The 21,279-nt window shown below is 41.3% G+C and overlaps 1 protein-coding gene across 3 annotated transcripts in view; it reads right to left on the reverse strand.

Annotated features, from left to right (window-relative positions):
- Positions 1-21,279, reverse strand: part of CACNA2D3 (calcium voltage-gated channel auxiliary subunit alpha2delta 3) — a 1,120,348-nt gene that overhangs the window by 595,293 nt on the left and 503,776 nt on the right. For all 3 annotated transcript variants that reach the window (XM_088478672.1, XM_088478674.1, XM_088478673.1), the window contains exons 7-9: positions 3,675-3,806; positions 1,360-1,420; positions 1,117-1,267 (exon numbers count right to left, since the gene is read on the reverse strand). In XM_088478672.1, the coding sequence (XP_088334798.1) occupies positions 1,117-1,267; positions 1,360-1,420; positions 3,675-3,806 (344 nt within the window). The remainder of the gene's footprint in view (positions 1-1,116; positions 1,268-1,359; positions 1,421-3,674; positions 3,807-21,279) is intronic.

Below are 21,279 nucleotides of genomic sequence, written 5' to 3' on the forward strand. Positions count from 1 at the left end.
GTTCCTGTATATGCTTGTATTTTCCAGACCAATATAGCTGACGCTGACATCCCTTGAAAAAGGCCACAAATGCGAATAGGACACACAAGCAGCTTCTGCTGATTACAATGATATGCGGCATGCCTATATTCTGTGTGGCACTGCGGGTGTCTCTGCATGCGGAACGCTACGTTACAGTGTCGCATACGCCGCAGTGACACACAGTATATAGGCATGCCGCATATCATTTTAATCATCAGAAGCTGCTTATGCGCCCTATTCGCATCCCTCTGCAAATAAGATGCATTTGCAGGTAAAAAGTCGCACAAAAGGAAGCTTGGTGGCGCTACAGAGTCACACAGAGACCCCGCGTTATGTGCAGCGTGACTTGTAGCACACGGGGGACAGATGTATGTGGACACGTCTGTATTAGAGCCAAAGGATTATATTGAGAACTTAAGGTGATTTAATCTCAACTCGCAACAGAACAGCTTGAAAGTGTGGATGGGTGGCAAATAATATGTGTGATGTCACTGGGGGTAAAGTATGACATCACGATGAATATGACTCATTTCGGAGAGGACCAGAAATATCATAGAGAGCAGGCAAAGAGGTGACAGGCACAACTTCCCAAGATTACATATAACTTTTACTTAAGGATAACATAAAACTATGTGTAGTATATCAACTATATATACCATATATTCCACAGAGCTTGGAAGAATCAAGCACAGAAGCTTTTTGTATTTACAGTCCCTTTTAAATCAGTATATGTATAAATCGTCAAAGCCTGGAAATGTCAGCATTATTATGATTTGTATTTTCACAGCTGCAATTGCTGTTTCATAAGTGTTTCCCAATACAGTATTAGGAATAACAAGTATTGTCCTTAAAATAGTAGAGTATTGTTTGCTGTGTTGATCACTGGGGTGCTTGTCAATGGGGCCCATTGAAGGGAGTTTACAAAAATTCAACTTGCCACTTAAATTAATATTGATTGGACGCAGAAATGAGTTCATCTTATGGGCTGCCGCCCCTCAGAGACCACCAGCGGATGTCTGGGTGAATCCAGTTACAAGGTGACCCAGGAAAAACAAATTTAAAAAGAAGACTGTGCAGAAATAAAGGCAAACCTACTGCAATTATGTTGAAGAAGTCATCATCTCCCAGGGTGTCCAGAATAGAGGATACAGTTTGCTTTGCAATTGTCAGACGCAGTCCTTTCATGCTCCCGCTTACGTCAACTAAAATCACTACGTCTTTTGGAGAGGTAGCTGCTTGGATGTACCTGAATCACACAGAAACAGATTGTTCTGTTACGTTAAATTTTTTTGGGGGGAGGAAGGGGTTAATGCCTTTATTGTGCAATGGGTCACCTACCATTTTCGGTTTCTACAGTCAAACGCAATGACGCCATTCTCATCTGGTTCCCATTTAATACCTTAAAAAAAAAATAGAAGTTTTAATGTAATTGAAAGAAGCTACAAGATTTTATTGCAATGTGTTTTATTAGAAGTTAGTGCAAAAAAAAAGTTTTAATTTTATTTCTAGTTCTGCATGTAAATAAAGATCTTATTTTCCAAGTTTACATAAGCTTTCCCCCACCTGCCTCATCATTTCCAGTGAAATAAGACTGCAAGAATAAAAGTCAGCAACATCACAAATTGAAAATATGCTTTTGTCAATAAAATACTAATCGGGAGACATCTACAGTTGCACAAAACCTCAGTATCAGCAACATTCAGTGCCGTACCAGGTCACGCATGAGTCCTAGGGACGTCTACACCCCCCACCATGATGTCATAGAAGAGGAAGCTGGATGCAGGAAACTGGGTGCCATGTGCATCCTATGGCTGAGCCAGATGCCTCTCCAGGCAGCAGAATGCTCATCCAGGCACGCCACAAGCCAAACTGCCTGGGCATCATTACTGGTTGTACCACCCTAACTTTGGCCTCGGCAACACTACCCTTTTCTAGCATAAGTTTCCAAAGATGTCCAATTAAATGTTCAGTAAAATTGGCTATAGTCATTCTGCAAAGATAACCTAATTTCTCGTCATACATTTATTGATGTCAGTGGGAGCTGTGGTGAAATTAAATAGTATAAATAAACCCTAAAAACAATGGACCTCATTCAGACCCGGTCGCAATCGTTGAGCGCTCGCAACCGGGTTGATGTTTTGGTCCTACAAACGTGCACCGGCCACACTGCGCAAGCCCCATAGCGAGAGAGAAACTCTCTTGCTCCGGAGCTCACTACAAAAGGGCCGGCTGTCGATGTTGATCGACAGCTCGGCCCGTTTAGTAGGCGTGGCGGGGGGGTGGCTACACAAACGGAGGCGTTCCCAAGCGAACGCCTGCCATTTTGTGGGTGGCCGCACTGACATCAGCAGTGATGTCAGTGGGGAGTTTCCTGCTCGATCAGAGCAGGAAGCTCCCTGGGGCTTGCGATTGCCGAGATCCAACCTTAGGGTCTCATCGCAAGCCCCGATGGTCGCGATGGTCTTGACCATCGAGACCATCAACCTGTGGGTGGTAGCGACCAAGCTTAGCTAGCGACCAAGAGGCGGGCGCCCTCATTCAGAGAGAGCGATCGCTTCTTGCGGACGCCTCTGAATGAGGGCCAATGTCCCTAGTGAGCAGATTACCATATAAATTTATTGGACTATTGCAGTAGTTCTCAACCTGGGGTTATAGTACCTCCAGGGGTACTTGCTATGATTTTCAGGGCTACTTGAAAAGTTTTCTGTAATGGCGAATCGGTTCTGGGTGGGACATCCAAAAAGGACAGGAATGCATCACATTAGGACCCTGATAAAAGTAAAAAATGTGGACTATTATCACTTTTACATTCTTCTTAAATTGTAGTATCTGAGAAATATATATGTACAGTTCATTCTATTCTTGTGTCTTTTTAAAAAAAATCTGGCTTATAACATATTTATTGCTTTTATATAGGAGACATATTAATATATATTGTATAGCAGCATCTAAACATTTTATCTAACAACAATGATAGATTGAAAATGTTATTGCATTGCAAATGGGGGTACTGTACAGATAACAGAAATGGGCTGCCATCGTGGTACTTATGTGAAACTTGATTGAGAACCACTGTACTATTATAGTAATGTCTGAGCAAAGTACTGTACGTCTCCAGAGCCAGATTAACAATGGGGCGGATGGAGCTACAGCTCCAGGCCTCCACATAAAAAGAGGCCCCACCATCATGATAGCATGATGATGACCAACTGGCCACACAGTCGGCCATATAACTCATAAGTAATATTTTTATGTATTTAGGGAGACAGTGTGGCTGTTAGTGTAGGGATGTACACGCCCACTTGGCTCTAGCACCACCCACATAGCACTGGTCACACCTACACAGCACTGGTCACACCCACACAGCACTGGTCACACCCACACAGCAATGGTCACATCTACACAGCACTGGTCACACCCACACAGCACTGGTCACACCCACACAGCACTGGTCACACCTGCACAGCAATGGTCACAGCTCCTTCCTTTCTCAGTATAGGCCCTTGAACATTTTGAGCTCCAGGCCCATTAGGTCCTTAAACCGGCCCTGTATTAATCTCAGTATTAATTATCAGAAAGGTAATACAAAATATTTACAGATTTTAAAAAAAAGGATTCTACTGTAATCATTTGCTAGATGATTGACCTCTTACCAGGATACTGACGAAAAAATCCTTTCGCACTTCCAAAATATTGCCATATGAGGGATGGATCGCGGTCAAAGTTATCAACAAACACCTTGTTTAGTGCCTCAGACCAATAAATGCCATTCACTATTTCGGGATCTGAAACAGAAAAATAAATATAGGAGAGATCCTCTTTATGATTCCTTGTATTCATTTATTTTTTTAAGCATAGAAAACAGTCATTATTTACACACAGACTATTATGTCTGTTAGGTAATTAAGAAAAATGTGAGGTCATAGCTGAAATGGCGCCCTTCTTATTCTTTACAAAAAAAATCACATAATAATACACAATAAACATACAAATAATACGATATACTGTATAAAATAAAATCATTGTCACTTTTATCTTTATTGAATATACCAACAAGTTAGAAACTGCAAGCTTAGACATTTAGAATAAGGAAGAGGCAGCGTACAGAAGCTTAAAGCTAAACTGGTTTGTATGGCTGACACCTTGTGTTCTTAGAATCTGAATGCTCTGAACAGATTGTTATGATCAAATACTGGTACATTCAAACACAGGCCTCCCTAACCCTTTAATCATTTATAAGGGTTCTGGACGTCCCCACTTCTCTCCGGTGAATAGGAGTTCTTGCCCTTATGCTTTCAAATCATGTAATCTGACATTGACATTGGCCAAGGCAATCAGGTTTATTTAATAAAGGTAATGGATACTATGTACAAATGGGATCCGCATTGGCTCTTAGCAGGCGGCAACCTTCAACAACAATGGGTTAGAGACGTTCAGAAGTTTGTTGAATATGTTTTAATTCTTACATCCCAAGACAGATATTTTTCTTCACATGTTCTCATTACGTATCTTGGATATGTACAATTGCCACAGGATTTTGTTATTTAAAAAAGAAAACTTGCCCCGATTATAATTCCCATAATTTACTCTAGTCTTGGTTCCTTTTATGTTTAATCATTATGACCAATGGGCAACTGAGTTTTCGCGGGGCCTTCTGTTGTTTGGTCTTTGATTGAACATATGCATATTATTGTTTTATTCATTTTCTATGTACCCTGCTACCAAGGTTTCTGTTTATAATATTATCTAGTTACAGTACTATGTCTACCCATCCTAATATGTACACGTCTTTTGAAAATATCAATTAAAAACATTGTTTAAAAAAGAATTAGTAATTCCAACTCTTTAAAACAGAAAAAAGTTGACATTTCAGTAGCTACTAGTAATTCTGTACATCTGGGAATGAGACTCATTTATGACCTTGGCAGAATCATTAGTCTTTTCCTCTAAGGTTAATTTAATAAATCTCCACCTCCGAAACGTTCCCAAAATTTTTACAAATTTTCTATACAGAAATTATTCAAATGTAACATTTTATTGTCTTTTTTTTTTTTTACTAAGAAATTATGTAACAGTTCACAAATTCACCTTACTAAACATTAGGAACTAAATTTAAAAAGCAGCAATTTTGCTGGATTTAAAGGGACAATAATATGAAATAGAAAACCAGGCATGTTTAGCATTTAATATTCTTGCCCCTTTGAATAGAGTGGCCGAACTCACTGAAAAAGACATGGCTTTGAATAATGCTGCTTAGTAAATTTAGCCCTAGGTGTTAAAACGGACATGTTTTTGATTTTTGCCTGCCTGATCATAACTTGATATAAATCGGACAGATTTTGGTTGGTCTACATCGAAAATCTGATTGGCTTAACTGTCCATAGATAAGGTAATTCATGTTGCTAGCAGAGCACTAGTAAAATTGTAATATTGTAACACTGTACAAAAGAAATAGTATATGTAGTGCATGTCGTGTGCTGACTAGAACCACAGATATAGAAAGAATGAGTAGACTGACATGAAACTGGTAATTAATTAGATTATACAAACGTCAAAGTAGTGTTTGCTTGTTATAAGGTTACTTAAGAATAAAAGAGAGCCGTTCCACTGGGATTTGGCCACTGGATGGCGCCAAATATGCAAATAAAAATCAATATAAATATCTAAACATATTTACTTCTTTTTAACAAAGTACAACCAAAACATCAAATATAGATAAATAAATAATAGTTTATTGAATTTGGATGTCTAATGGAGCATACATACGGTCAGATTTGTCAGATGTGCCAGATGAACGATTGAACGATCTGAACAATTTGGCCAATGATTTGAACGATTTGAACTATGAACGATTTTTGACTGCATTAAAATAAATGGAATCATCCAAATCTGACTGCAAACACATCAGATGTCAGATATCGTTATCTGACCATCGGGAACGCGCATCGTTCATCATTCATCGTTCAGACATGTCAGATTTTCCTTCAGATATGAACGATTGAATGATTTTTTAAATCATTATCGTTCAGATCTGAAGAAAAATCTGACCGTGTGTATGCACCATAACTATGTAAACATGATTATGTATATTTTAAATATTAACACAAAACAAGGTTTTGACTGTGTAATTTAAAACAGTAACAATATTGAATGCAAAACATGCCTGGTTTTACATTTAATATAATTTTAAATCCTGTTGGCAAAACCACACAGAATTGGCAACCTTGAAAACCCAAAGTAAATATACCCTACAGACTTAACAAAACTTAACTATTAAAAAGTTTATGTAAGTTTTGTTAATTCTCCCAGAGCAGAGGTTCCCAAACACGGTCCTCAAGGCTCCCCAACAGTTCAGGTTTTAGAGATATCCATGGTTGAGCACAGGTGGTTAAATCAAATTGACCGAGGTACTAATTAAGTCACCTGTGCTCAACCTAAACTGTTGGGGAGCCATGAGGACCGTGTTTTGGGAACCTCTGTCCTAGAGGTATATTTTGTTAATTCTCCTAGGAGTATATTTACTAAAGTGCGGATTTATATACAAGTAGAGATGTTGCCCATAGCAACCAATTAGATTCTAGATATTATCTTCTAGAAGGTGCTAGAAAAATGATAAGTAAAATCTGACTGGTTGCTATGGGCAACGTCTCCACTTCTATAAACCAGCAGTTTAGTAAATATACTGTTTAGTTTTGAAAGCATCCATGCTTGGTTAAAGCTGATACCCACTCTATTAGACATATATAGCAGGAATACTGTACATATATCATATAGCAGAAGCTGACAGAACAGCTGAACTATTTCTATAGAGGCTGACAGTGTTACAGGAAGCTTATATCAGAAAGCTCCCACTGTAGGAGGTGATATCATTGCTGCACAAGAAGATATTACCAGTTAATGATGCGATTTTCTATAAAGGACTTTGAACTGCAAGTATGTTTGCAGCATAAATCTAAATGGGTTTATAAACTATTTAACATTTGAGACAGTAAGGGCTCTGTCTATAAAAAATAAAAGACAACTGTAATCCTTATAACTTAAGATTTTTACACAGTTTATTATAGGAAATAAACACACAGAGGAAAATATACCTGAAAAAGCTTACAAAACACATAGGAGATGTTGTCATTAAGGTTGCACAAAAAGCTTAAGTACCCCAACTCCCAATAATTATCTGATGGCATCTATCCTAAGGTCAGCTGACAAGTGTCATAACTAATGATATCATTTACATTATGCAGAACATCCCAAACATGATCTTTTACTAATATCCCACCATGTGTCACATCATGTTACAAATGGTGCCATCAAATAATCCTTTGGAGTGGGGGCAATTAAGCTTTGCAAACAAACATTTTGTTTAAGTGCACCAATGAATTAAGTATATGAGATCATATTGTACATTTTTGTTTGTAATGATGGATTTACTGGATTGAGTTTACTATTAAAGGTTCCTATTGAGTGATGGGAGGCCACAGTCCTGGTGAAGTCATATTTGAAATGCATAGAGCAGCCCCCCACAGTGTTACTTTTACACTTCAGAAGTGATTGGGACCAGGAACAATCCCTAGGAGAAGGCAATGCCATGTAGCGCTCTCTTCCAGCCTTAGATATAATAGTGACTCTTTTCTGTTGGGACTGCACAGACTAGATAGGCAAAATGAATTTATATCAATGTACAGTATGGGTGTTCATTTGTTTGTCTGAGATTAAAGTTCCCTGTCCTTTTTATTTATTGTTTTTGGGTGGGGTGTGTAGATCTTTCAGAATCACCATTAGACTGGAATTTGATGATGAAAATAACCCAATACTGCGGAATCAGATAAGCTAGATATCTGATATTACCTAGATATTGTAAGAATATGTGCTAATCTACTACACTACATGCACTCTCTCACTGTCTTTGTTTGATGTGTTAGGTCCATCGTTGGCTGCGTATCCGAGAAGCGGTAGACTCATCTATATTGTGATTTTTGTGATAGTCTGGAAGTAATTTGAGAATTTGTCTACGTTAAAGTGACACAAACACTTAACTAGGGTTTTTTTTATCATTCTTACCCATACTTACCGACTTTGTAAAACTCCTCTATGGGAGCAACCCGGAGAGGAGATGCTGCTGGCTGGTTTGAAGGGTGGGGCCAGACTGTAGATGTAATTAGGCCCCACCCCTTTCCAGGAAAATGCAGAAATTTGGGTGTTTGTGAGGAGGCGACGGGGCTAAACTATGCAGTTTGCGTCAATTAGCCCTTCCCTTTTCCTACGGACCCGCAAATTCCCCATTAAATATCCCCATCCTGCCTGCTTTACTAGGAAGTGGGCAGGATACGGGAGATCTGCCTACACTTCCGGGGGGGAGGGGGTACCCAAAAAATCTGGGGCCACCAGCAACTTCCGGGAGTGTAGGCAAGTAAGTTCTTACATGGCGATACTTGATTTGGGTGAAAATGGCAAAAATATAAATAATGGTTACAGGAAAGGATTATGGTCCGCTGTAATTGCTGCCATCTTGAGAAGTTCCATGACAATCGATATTTTAGAATGTGCTATATGTGCTTTTCAGAGGAATTTTTTTGTTAATGAAGTTTTATATACTTTATGTAAGCTAGTCTATCTTTTTATCAACTGGATGGATTTTGCAGAAACCTTATAAAAAAAAAGGTCATATCAATCTGAACTTTAATCCCACATTTCAGGGCAATCAGATATACTTACACAACATACAGGTATAAATCAATAGGAAAAGAGGTTTAGAATGGAAATCAGTCTCAAGTCATCATGCTACAGCCAGAGCTATAACTAGAGGTGTGTGATCGACGCAGCCATCCAGGGCGCAGGACGCAGGGGGCTGCACCTTTGAGTCCCATTGCAGATACCTACAGTAGTTCTGCCACTGGCTGACAAGAATGTAAAGTGCAAGCAAAACCTGCGATTTTCATTCAATTCTGTAAGTATAATAATTTACAGCCAAAACAATGAGATCTGTGCAGAGAGGTCAGTGGTAGCAGTCATCGATGGACCACGATAATACTGTTATAATGGCTACTGTCTAATAGTAAATATATTCTGGGAGATGGGGATAACTGGCAAACTTTGCTTATTTCCTATCTACCAATCCACCATTTTTCATGCACAGCAAGTGAACCAAGGGTCTTATACAATGGTCCCATCAGTGACCTACATCACAAAATGTTAGCTCAACCGCTGCCTGAGGATCCAGTCACGGTAATGGGAACCTTTCACAGTGGTGTTACAATGTGTGTTAAATGCTAAAATGCTGTGAACATCCTCACTTGTAATACATTTTCATTACATCATCGTATGACATCACAGGGATTTCCATGCACAGTAGACTGGGCTGCTTTAAGGAATGGTGGGCTCAGGGCAAAGTTTATATTGGTAAGAGCTAAAAAAAAAAATCCAAATCACAAAAAATCCATATCAGAACTTGCATCCCAAAATGTACCATAATGCCAGAATCTTGACAACATTCTGGCAATGTCGACATTATGTACCACACCCTTAGCTAATATTTATTTTTTACTTTTATCATTAACCTTTATTTTTAGAGTACAACTTATTCCGCAGAGCTTTACAGATAATATTTAATTACTCACATCAATTCTGCACCACGGGAGCTTATAGTCTAAATTCTCTAAACTCACACTACTGTATGTTTTTGGAATGTGAGAGGAAACTATAGAACCCTGATTTTAATTGCCCACTTTGAAATAACACCAAGGTGCTGAGATAGAAGCTCCCCAATCCAGAATCTATTGCTAAACACTGTAACGCTAAGCCCGTTATCCTTGTTTGGCATTTGTTTCTGTCCCTTTATTATAAAGACCTGGATGGTAGAAAAAAGCCTTGTTAAATGCATGGTATACCTGAATCATGCCTGTCATATAATGTACATCTAAGGGGATGTAGTCATAATGTCATCACCACAATGTTGATAGTTATGTCGTCGACATTGTCAAGATTGAACATGACGGCATCTGCAGAATGTTGAGACAATGCTGACATTCTGCACGGAACGGCACTGGAGGGTTAGCGGTAGGTTACAAGAGGGAAGGATAACTTGGGACTAGGCACTAGGGAGAGGTTTAGGCTATGGGAGGGTTAAAGTTAGGCACTAGGGGGAGGGTTAGGCTATGGGAGGTAAGGTTAGGGTTAGGCACTATAGGGACGGTTAGGGGTTAGGCTACAGGTGGGGTGGGTTAGGGTTGGCACTAGGGGAGGTTTAGGGTTAGGCTACAGGAGGGAAGTTTATGGCTAGGCACTAGGGGAGGGTTAGTTCATGGGAGGGAAGGTTAGGGGTCAGTCTACGGGAGGGAAGATTTGGGTTAGACACTAGGGGGAGGGTTAGGGGTTAGATTACAGGGAAGAAGGTTAGGCACTAAGGGAACGGTTAGGGGTTTAGTCAAAGGGAGGGGAGGTTAAGGTTAGGCACTAGGGGAGGCACAGCTGGAGGTACCGTACCCGCCGCACCAGGTAAGTCACCACTAAACCACCAGGGACATTTTGTCAACTTTTCATCAATATCAACTTGATGAATGTAGACATTACGACCATGTCGTCTTTTTTTATGTTGACATTAGGAATGTCGACAAAATATACCACACTCAAACTAAGAGATTGCTGCAAAACAGATTAATGTATTTGTTACTTCTAGTCCTGATTTTGGTTAGATTTATTAAAGGTAAAAATATAGAATACCTATTGGAAAGATGATTGTTGTAGACTTTCCTAAAATGTTAGTGAGGAAAAAGTTTTAAGAAACGTACATACCATTGCTCCTGGGTGTGGTATGACTTGTCGACAGTTTTGTTGACAGTCATTATGTCTACACTGATATGTCGGAAACCTTGAGAAAAGAACACATATAGCTGAAAAGTACTAGTTGCCAATTGTGTAAAGGTAAGGGGCGAATCCAGGAAAGGTGTATCCTATGGGTTGTGATTTTTCTCTTTTTACATAAAGATATTTAATTGAATTTGCTACTAAATCATAGCCCTATTTTCCCTGGGGAGGGGGATAAAGAAATAAAAAGTTATTCCCAGCAAAGCCAGCACAAAAGTGCAAAAATTATTTTAAGGAGCAAGTGTGTACCGCCGATATGAGAAGCTTCCATTGGCAGAAAAGTGAATCATTTGTTGGTTCGATGGAAAAATCGTTCTTGTTTGTAGCTAGCTTAAGTGTTGTGGAATAGGAAAACACTCTGCTCTTTGAAACTATACAACTATACCGATATAAGTTTTTCACTTCCAAGACAAATCAGGAATGTTTGACATTTACTGTAATCTTCAAAATATTGGAGCAGCTTCTCAATGCAGGGAGATAAATGGACCCGAGTGAGGTGATCGCAATCCACTGGAGACAATTAATTCTCAATTATTGGCTGGATTTCTGCTTATTTTGCCACATATTATAAAATCTGTTACAATGCCTCTGGGATATTTCCATGACCTAGCTCGGTTTTATTTAACATTTTCTGAGCATTACTTCAATAGGACTAGCTCCAAATTAATCAAGTTATTATTAAAGAACAATTGATTCCAACAAATTAAATTTACATTTATACCAATAAAATTCATTATAAAGAACTGCCCTGGATTTCCACTGAAGTTATATTACAAAGTAATGTGTGACTGAGTATTTCCTGCTGAAATAATAATAAAAAAAAAAATCTAATACACAACCAATGCAAACTGGCAGGATCCTTGCAGCCCGTGTTTTAATTCACAAATCTACATAATGTATTTGTTTACTACAAGTCACTCATTCATACATATAAAGTTATACACTTCTGTGCATTCACCCATGTTTACCTTGTGGCAGTTGGCCCCAAAGGGGCTGGAGCTACTACGGAGAAGTGGATACAATTTATAAAGGAGAGAGGTAGGGACTTACCCATTCTGCAGTGGTCGGCGATGGTGATGTCGTTGGGTAACATTAAAGTGTCTGGTCCATTAGAAAGCGAATCCAAGCTGTTTTCACTATAAACCAATCAGTGTTTGCCTGATGAGCTAATCAAGGCTTGCCATGGCAGACCAACCATGGCATATATTTGGCAGCTCCAAGGTGGTGCACCAATTTGACAACAGAGAGGGATCAGAGAACAGATCCCAAAAAATAAGGATGCCGCCCAGAAGAAAAGAAGAAGCTCCACATCCAAAATAGAAGACTCTGCTCGGAAGAGGCACATTGTTGAGGACAAAAGACACCCTAAATCAAGGCACAATTGTCCAGAGTTACTCCTATACTTCATGGAGCAGGTAATTTTAGTTATTGTAATTCAGGCCCCATTAAACCACCAGGACATTTGCTCTTAGAGACCACTGTGCCACCAATGCCCCTAGGGCGGCCACTAATAGGTTGAGCCTTAAGCTTGTGCAGCCATTTAATTCATGCAAGCCTGTGCCCTATTAGGCATGTGCCCTACAGCCTTCTAGGACAGCTTAACCCCAACCTGTTTACCACCACCAGTTAAAAATAAAGTATAAAGACAATTAAATATTATCTCACTCTGGTGTCCCTTTCGATGTGCTTCGCAGATTACCCCCACTTCCTCGGGCAGATGCACTCTCCAAGACTATTACTGTATGCTGTCTGGGGATTCGTACCCACCTTCTTCCATTCTTCTATTCTCCATGGTCCAGTTCTGATGCTCATGTGCCCATTGTAGGTGGTGGACAGGGGTCAACATAGGCACTCTGACCGTTCTGCAGCTACAGAGCCCCATACACATTGAGCTGGAAAGCACTGTGTGTTCTGATACCTTTCTGTCCTAGCTGGCATTAACTTTTTCAGTAATTTGGGTGACAGTAGCTCTTCTGTGCGATAGGACAGATTAGCCTTCGGTACCATAACGGACATCAATGAGCCTTGGGCACCCATGACCCTGCGCCAGTTCTCCAGTTGTCCTTCCTTGGACCGCTCTTTGTAGGTACTAACCACTCCATACCAGGTACACCACACAAGACCTACCATTTTGGAGATGCTCTGACACAGTCGTCTAGCCATCACAATTTGTCCCACTTTTCCTACTTTCGACACGTACTCACTTGTTGTCTAATATATCCAACCCCTTGACAGGTGCCATTGTAATGACATAATCAATGTTATTTACTTCACCTGTCAGTGGTTTTAATGTTATAGCTGTATATACACAAGTATAATGCAATACACCACCGGGATGACGGATATCACTTAGACAAGGGGCTCTTTACAGTGAACACCCTCAGCCATCCTGTACAGACTGACATCAGGGGAGTAGTAAAGGTGGAATAAATATCTGCTTTATACATTATATCTAAAACTTTAAATAGACTATATCTTACTCAACACAACTACTCAGTTTCAGATATGCTGGTGTAACTGTTCCCAAATGAGGCTTCTGCATTAATTGCTCAAATCCTGTCTAATCCATCAATTCTCTCTCATCAACCTATACCCTAATAAATTCCCTAAACATGATAGAAATGTCCTAGGTCATATCTTGATTGCCACCAAAATGTCCATCGTCCATTCATAAAATGATATCTACACATCAATTTTCCTTTAAGCTGGAGACCTTGGGCCTCCCATATTCCACCTCCGCTTCCAGCCCATTGGTCATGCGGTCTAAGTGGCATGAATCTGATGGATCCAACCTTGTATGGTCTAATGTGCCTGGGGACCCCACTTCCTCACTTCGTCTTAAAGAGGATTCCGGCTACTAATGTCCACCTCAGAGATTTTTGATCATTGCATGTTTATTATATCAATTTTTGTTGGATATATCCTTATTATATCTTATTAATCTGTTATCTCATTTGTATCCCTGGCTGTGTATAACCTTGGCTTATTCGGAAGTATTCTCTGCTCATTCCCTGGACTTCCCAGTATCCTGACCTTGCCATTGTTCAAAACTACTCTCTTTCTGATTCCCTTTGGCTTATTTTGGACTTACCGTGATCCTGATCTTGGCTTTGTTCAAGACTATTCTCCTGTTTATTCCTTGTGTCTATAACGTGAACTCTAGTGTACCAGATCTTGACTTGATTGAGCATATGTTTCTGGACCTATACAGTAGCGGCACCAAAGAGTTACCTACTCTGTATACCAACACTGCCATTGTCCATTGTCTGGTACCAGCTGTGTTACTGCAACTTATCGTAAGTGCATTCTGGTATGTTCAAGCGCTTTCACAGTGCATTCTATTGTCTTTTGTTACCATTGTACTGTAATGCTTACAGACTCAGCTTGCTTACAGCACTGTAAAGTGCCTTGAGACTTATTGGAGAAAAGCACTATATAAATAATGTAATAATAATAATAATAATAATAATAATAATAATAAACAAATTTAAATTCATCTTCTAATGTATGTTTTTGAATCTGAACTGTCCCCACCCCCCCACCCTCCTTTCTTTGTTCTTTTTATGTATTCCCACCCCCTACTTGTACTACTGATTTTTTTTTTTTTAAATGTGAGATTTGTATCTTGTATAAAAATATAAGAAAATCATACAGTGCAGGGAAACATCTCCAACACCTGGGAATGTTACTTTTTAAATTAGATTCCATTTATAAGTGAAATGTTACCCTTTTTTGGGGGGCGGCGGGGGGGTTCTATATGAAAATTGGGAGCTGTCATTTTTTTAAATTTAGACACTTGGTAAAAAAATATATTTTTTACCAAGTGTCTAAATTTAAAAAAATGACAGCTCCCAATTTTCAAAAATAAATATATGTCTGTATTTGTTTTCATTTAATGGAAAAATCTATATTCCAGAAAAAGGCAGGGGTTATGGCCTCTCTACCGTCCAATGCCTTCTGTGAGAGCGAAATAACCTTGTCGCTGAACTGGGGAGGATACGCTGAAAGGGAAAATTAAAAGGTAAGGGAAGCATTGTGTTTTTTAATTCTGCAATTGGGTATTGTAAAAGATGGAATTAGTGACAAAGGCATCATTTTCAGGGTGTTACATTCCCATTAACCGCCAGTACTTACATGGGTTCAAATAATTTCTTTTCACTGTTCATAGTCACGTATATAAGCTGTACAGAAAATGCATACTCTGTATGTTTAAGGACATGTGACTGGCCAGTGCCTCCTGCGGCGGGGGCCCTCAAGCACCTGCATAATTTAATGTGTTTTACAACAGTGCAAATGGGACCAATCTGCTTTTTCCAATACATTAATCTGGATACTACACATCAATAAAACTCCTTAGTTTATACAGAAATGAGGGTTCCGCTTTCTGACTTGGAGGATTTTGCTTAAGTGCCAGAGTCCTTTTTCCTCTCAAATCCCCTGGATTCTAGATTTGTTGTTGTCAGACAGCTAGATCATGCGATAAGCAGCATTCTCATCGCCAAACCTTTCACTTGGCTTACTGTTATAGCCAAAATAATATTCGTAGTGTTTCATGCACAGTTCAACAAAGCAATATAGGGCTGACATGCTTGCTTTGGGGAAAATAAATGTACTGTACTTATTGCAGAATAAAAGTGAATAAGCATTAAAGCTAAAAAATATACTTTCCTATAAAGATGTGTAGTTTGGTTTTCCTGAAATACGAATACACTCGAACTTAGGGGTTCCTAGTCGAATTGAGGGCCTGATTCAGAGCCGCTCGCTAGATGTGATCGCTCGCTCCCAGCGCATGCAAATCCAGCGCACGCCCAGCAAGGCAGGTGATCGCTCGGCAAGGCATTAGCACGCCCACTATGTCTTGGCGAGCGATCACTTTGCGTAAGTAGACGCCCAATAGCCATTCAGTAGATGCCCACTTGCGCACGTCATCTCCAGGAAGTGCATGAAAACATTGCTACATCGAGCACCATCAGATGTGCTTGCAGCGCTTGAGGTTGACTATACCCCGCCGCAAGCACTGCGATCACTTCAGTGTATAATTCAACCAGGTGACGTGTACTAATGACGCTGGCTGTTAATTATGCACGCCTCTGAAACAGCGTTTAAACACTCAGGCACGCCTGCATCCGCAACTCTACTCCCCCGTTACTACTGCCCTGCCCCTGTTGCCAACCACAAACGGCCTCTCCTGTCATTCATTCCACTGGGCTGTCTTTGCAGGGCGAGCGAGCGCATCCGATCATTCGTACTAGTTTGCGCACGCGCACTGCAAACTATACGCATGCGCACATTTGCAAACATCGCCAGCAATGAGTGATCGCTTGCTAGCGAGCAAGTCTGAATCAGGTCCTGAGTCCTAGAGGTAAATTTACTAAAGTAAGAGTTTCAGAAGTAGAGATGTTGTCTATAGCAACCAATCAGATTCTACTTAACGTTTATCTAGCACCTTCTAGAAAATAATAGCTAGAATCTGATTGGTTGCTATCCACTTCTAAATATTCTTACTTTATTAAATTTACCCCCTAGTACGGAATCACTTCGGGGTCCTGAGTCGGATCGAGTCCCGGTTCAGTACTGCAGTCAGTTCGGAACTCGGATTTGGGATTGCATAAACAGGTCCAAATTACATGATTTATTGATTTTTTTAAAATCTATTTTTATCACATTTTTTTAACTACTTTTAAGGAATCAAAAAACCGAATCCGAACCAAAACACTTGAGGGTGGTTTTGCCAAAACCAAAACACGATGATGAATTAGAACCAAAATCAAAACATGGGGGTCCGCACACATGTCTACTTTCATACTTATATTCTAGGTTAGGAAACCGAGTATTCATCCTTGAATAGGGCATAGTAATAATATAAAACTCAGATTTTTCAATTGCCAGCTGTATATCCCAGAAGGATATTCTAATTGCCAATTAGAATATACCTCTGGATGGCAGTCATATATTATGGATACCACCCACTGCCTACCATGAAGATATAGCCCATTGCCAGCTATACTGTATATTGTTATAGAAAGTTTCATGCCCCAATAACTGGCCATATATGGTACAGAAATCCCCAGTTACCAGTCTCCCCTACCAGTTAAAGGGACAGAATTAATTAGCCGCGAAAGACAGCCTATGGCAGTGTGAGCAGCAATCAGCTACCACAATCGGTTGATATGCAGACAAAGCAAGCTGCTAGTGGTATGGTTGGACAATCAAATGGTCAACATCGATATTAACCCATCAGTGTCATATACACTATTGACACTTTACCGATGACAGGCAAACACCAGTTGAACGCCATCAATGTTTTTAAACATTGAAGGTTGATGTCCCATCCCTACTTTGTGGTACAAACATAGCCACAGCTGTCAGGCAACTGTATTAGTAAATGACAATAACCTGCAGCATCGGCTGCACCTACCCCTCCGCTGGGCATAATGTCATAATGTGCCAGGGGGCTTATTCTCATCAATGACATCATTTAATCTATGGGTTTATTTTTTATTTAAAGAACTGTGTATGTTCCATGTCTTCATCGGGGGGTGTAAGTGCACTTGGCTATTGGTGCATATAGAGCAGGAGAGTATCTTGACCAGCCCACAGTTCTACATGCTTGTCCTGCATCTTGGAGGGATTGCTGTACTTATTAGTAGCTGTACTCTGTACTTGGAGATTAGGAGGTACAAGTGTCAGTCATATGAAACGTAAGGGGTATATTATTGCTGACAGTGATACACTCTCTCTCCCATCAGTGACAGGGAGCATTCTTTTCTCCTCTCAGGAGTCACTTGGTGCCTGACCCAGTGGCTGCTCCCTGCAGTTTAAACATAAACCATCACAGCTAGCACATTACATTGATTGCCGCCCCTTCTCTGGACTGGATGACAGAGATTCTGGTGCTGAGACCATGATCTTACTGCACAGGAGGTGATGAGACATAACTGGTGGCATGGAACACCCTGGAAAGTCAGTACAGTCCAAGCAGCAGCCAGCAGTAAGGACGAGTGGCTGTTTTCTGCAAATACGGGGAGCAACATGACCGTGCGTAATGCCCAGGGCAGCATGTCTTCTAGATAGCAGTACATTCAGCGCATACTCCTACAGAGCAGCAGGAGACAGAGGCACACGCAACAGGAAAATGTTCGTTGTATTGTGCATATTGTGCATAGTGTTGAGGAAGAATATAGTGGCTTTGCAGATTTTGGCCTTTGTGCCCTCTCTGCACCTTCACGCAGTATAGAGTTTAGGCCTGATTCTCAGTAGCACACAATGCTGAAGTTCACGGCATTGAGCAACTGCCCCTTGAAATTCCGGTATACTTCCCGACTGTCATATCCCGGTGAGGGTGAAATGCCAGGCGTCTATATCCCGATCTAAGGAATGCCGGGCGCCACGAGCGGACAGCCGTGGGGGGGGGCGGTTAGGTTTAGGGCACCCGGGGGGGACTTAGGGTTAGGTACCCCCCCCGGGAGGGTTAGGGATAGGCTAGAGTTAGGCACCCCCGGGGGGGGACTTAGGTTTAGACAGCAGGGAAGGGGGGGGTTAGGGTTAGGCACTTAGAGGTGGGATTATGGTTAGTCACAGGGGGGGAGGTTAGGGTTAGGCACCCCTAAGGAGGGTTAGGGTTAGGGGGTTAGGTTAGTAGATACTTACCTTAGGACGATCAGGATTTCCAGCGCTGTCGGGCTTCTGCTGCCAGGCTCTGCTGGTTTGTCGGGCTGCCGCTGCTGGGATTCGAACTCCCGGCCATGCGCCAGCCAGGATATCATACCGATTCCGAAATTCCTATGGTGCATACGTTACACTGTGTGTGCGCACAGAGGTGCAGTTGTGATTGAGACACACAATATTAGAAATGTATTGGAATTGTATTGGGCGTTCCTGGGCAATGACTGGAAGGTGGCTATTCAGAGGCAGAGATTGTCCCTCTTATGGGTGAGTTATGGGTATGTCACTGAAATGGTTGCATATATATATATATATATATATATACGCTTTACAGCTCACATTAGGGCCATTCTCAGATGGAAAATCTGCACCTACCATAAGGCTGGTGAAAATTTCAATGTTGTGACTGATGATGGCATCTAAAAATGCACCAGGTAGTAGCACATTATCTACAGACGCACAAATTGGGCATCCCAGTCCTTGCACATTCAGACACACAGATGTACACCATTGGTTTCTCTTACTCTAATCAAGCCCCCAGCATTTACAAATGGATGCAGTATGATTTGTCAACAGTCATCTAGTCAGCGCGACAAACTGTTGACATACAACACGTCGACATGGTCGAAGTGTCAACAGTGACCATGTCAACATTCATCATGTCTACATGGATGATATGTCGACATGACGAACTGTTGACAAACTGTCCCTGGTGGCCCAGTGGACACTTATCTTCTCCCGGCGGCAGCAGGGGCTCCTGCGTTTTCTTCCGGGTCCCAACAGCCACGTGACAGTCACTTGTGGCATGGACCTCTGATGCTTCAGTGTTGCGGTAAGTATTCCTCCCAGACTTTAGAGAAGGCTTTTGAGGAGTTACGTAAGATACTTGTCCTATATTCTGTTTGGTATACATAGCAAATGTGTGTGGGGGGGACTGGCTGCCGCCAGACAAAGGTATCTGACATGTGGTCGCCAAGGCGACATGTTGAATCAGCTTGTTCTAATACTTAGTGGCGAAAGGGAAATCAAGTGGCGGGAGGAAGAAAAAAGAGGGAACCCCAGGTTTAGGAGGGTGGACAATAATCGACAGACACTCTTCCAAGTGGGAATCAGTTTAGGACAATCCCACCATATATGACAAAATGTACCAGCCGCAGAACATCCTCTCCAGCAGCTATCAGGGACATATGCTAAAAACGTATGTAATCAAGAAAGGACAAAATGACCATCTATAATGCAGCTTATAAGCATTTTCTTTTATATGTACACATAAAGAACTGAAAGTGGCACCATATCTTATAACCTCCCGGTCCTCGTTGTCCAATGGTTCCACGTAGCCTATCTCCCAGGCCCTCACCTGTGGGTCTCAGTCCTCGGAATCAGGAAAATAGAGTTTTCATATAGGGCCTGACTGAGAGGTGGATGCAGATGTAGCTGCGGTAGTGATTTTTGCATTGCAGCGGCTGTAATATGCAAATGCTAGTTTCCGTCTTCCCCTTGTGCACTAGCGTGTGCCGGACTATGCGAGCTCCCACTTTCAATGTCCATGGAAAGTGTAGCTCTGCTGGTGCTTCTGATCACGCCATCATCAGAGCACCATCAACACTGAACTGTGGCTAAACATGGTTTCTGTGGCTGTGAGTGTGGGAATGCAGCAACGTTCACTGGCACATTGGTGACACTCCCCCAACATGCCCATGGGACAGCCTTTTTTGTGTTCACTTCAGGCCACCTCCCAGTCAGAGCCAAGGAATGTCCATGGCTTTGCTTCGGCGGTTCTAATTTCAGCGCCTCCGTACACAGAAGCGGACTCCACAAACACTCAGGGGGACACCTGCGCCATAGGGGTTTCACAAGGCTTTTTGTCTATGCACAGTAGCAAATTATCGCTCAACTGCACAAACTTTGGCAGTACGGCCACCTCTGAATCAGGCCCATAAGGTGGTCACCTGGCCCTTAGTAGAAGACTGTCTGAGACATAACAGTTCAAAGGTAGTAAGAGGTCTGGAGCAAAGCCTGGGCTTCATGGAAGAGTCAAAGCTACGAATGTGCACAAGCTGACAATAGAACTTACAGTATTTGGTATCAAAGGATGGAAGGATGGAAAGGTCGAACCCTTGGAGAGTTCCTTGGGATAACTAATGCCCCAGGACATAGATGTTGGTTGTTATGTGTGTGGACACATTATACATTTTAGTTTACCACATTGGTGAAACCTGAATGGTCTCTGGGGGAGCCAGGTAGTGATCTTATCTCTCTCTTTTATGCCTCCAATGGGTTTTATATAGCTCAGAACTAACATACTTCTTGTTAATGATTCTTCTAATCTCTTCTCCTAGCAACTCTTCTATTTTGAAACGGGGACATCAGTTAACCTTACTCTAATCACACACGAGGCATGTATTGTACCATGATAGTAATTATTTACATCATAAGCTGACCCGGATTATCATTCTTTACATATCCAGACTGCTGGTTTTGCAGTGCTGCACCCCTACATTGTCCCAGTGCTCATGACCCCAACTAACCCAATTACTATATTTGCCATATCGGCTCGGGTGGAGAAGTACCCAGATTGGCGCCAAGGACACCCTGATGTATGTCTTTATTTTTCTTTCTTGCAATGGGCTCTACCGGGGGGTTTCTCGAATTAGCAGCCGTCAGTGAGACCGTATTGACGTAAAGTTGAACTGAGTCTTAAATAAGAATTGTGTTATTAGTAGAGATGTGCGC

This window comes from Taudactylus pleione, unplaced genomic scaffold, assembly GCF_031769625.1.
Source record: "Taudactylus pleione unplaced genomic scaffold, aTauple2 ptg000217l, whole genome shotgun sequence".
Taxonomy (NCBI): domain Eukaryota; kingdom Metazoa; phylum Chordata; class Amphibia; order Anura; family Myobatrachidae; genus Taudactylus; species Taudactylus pleione.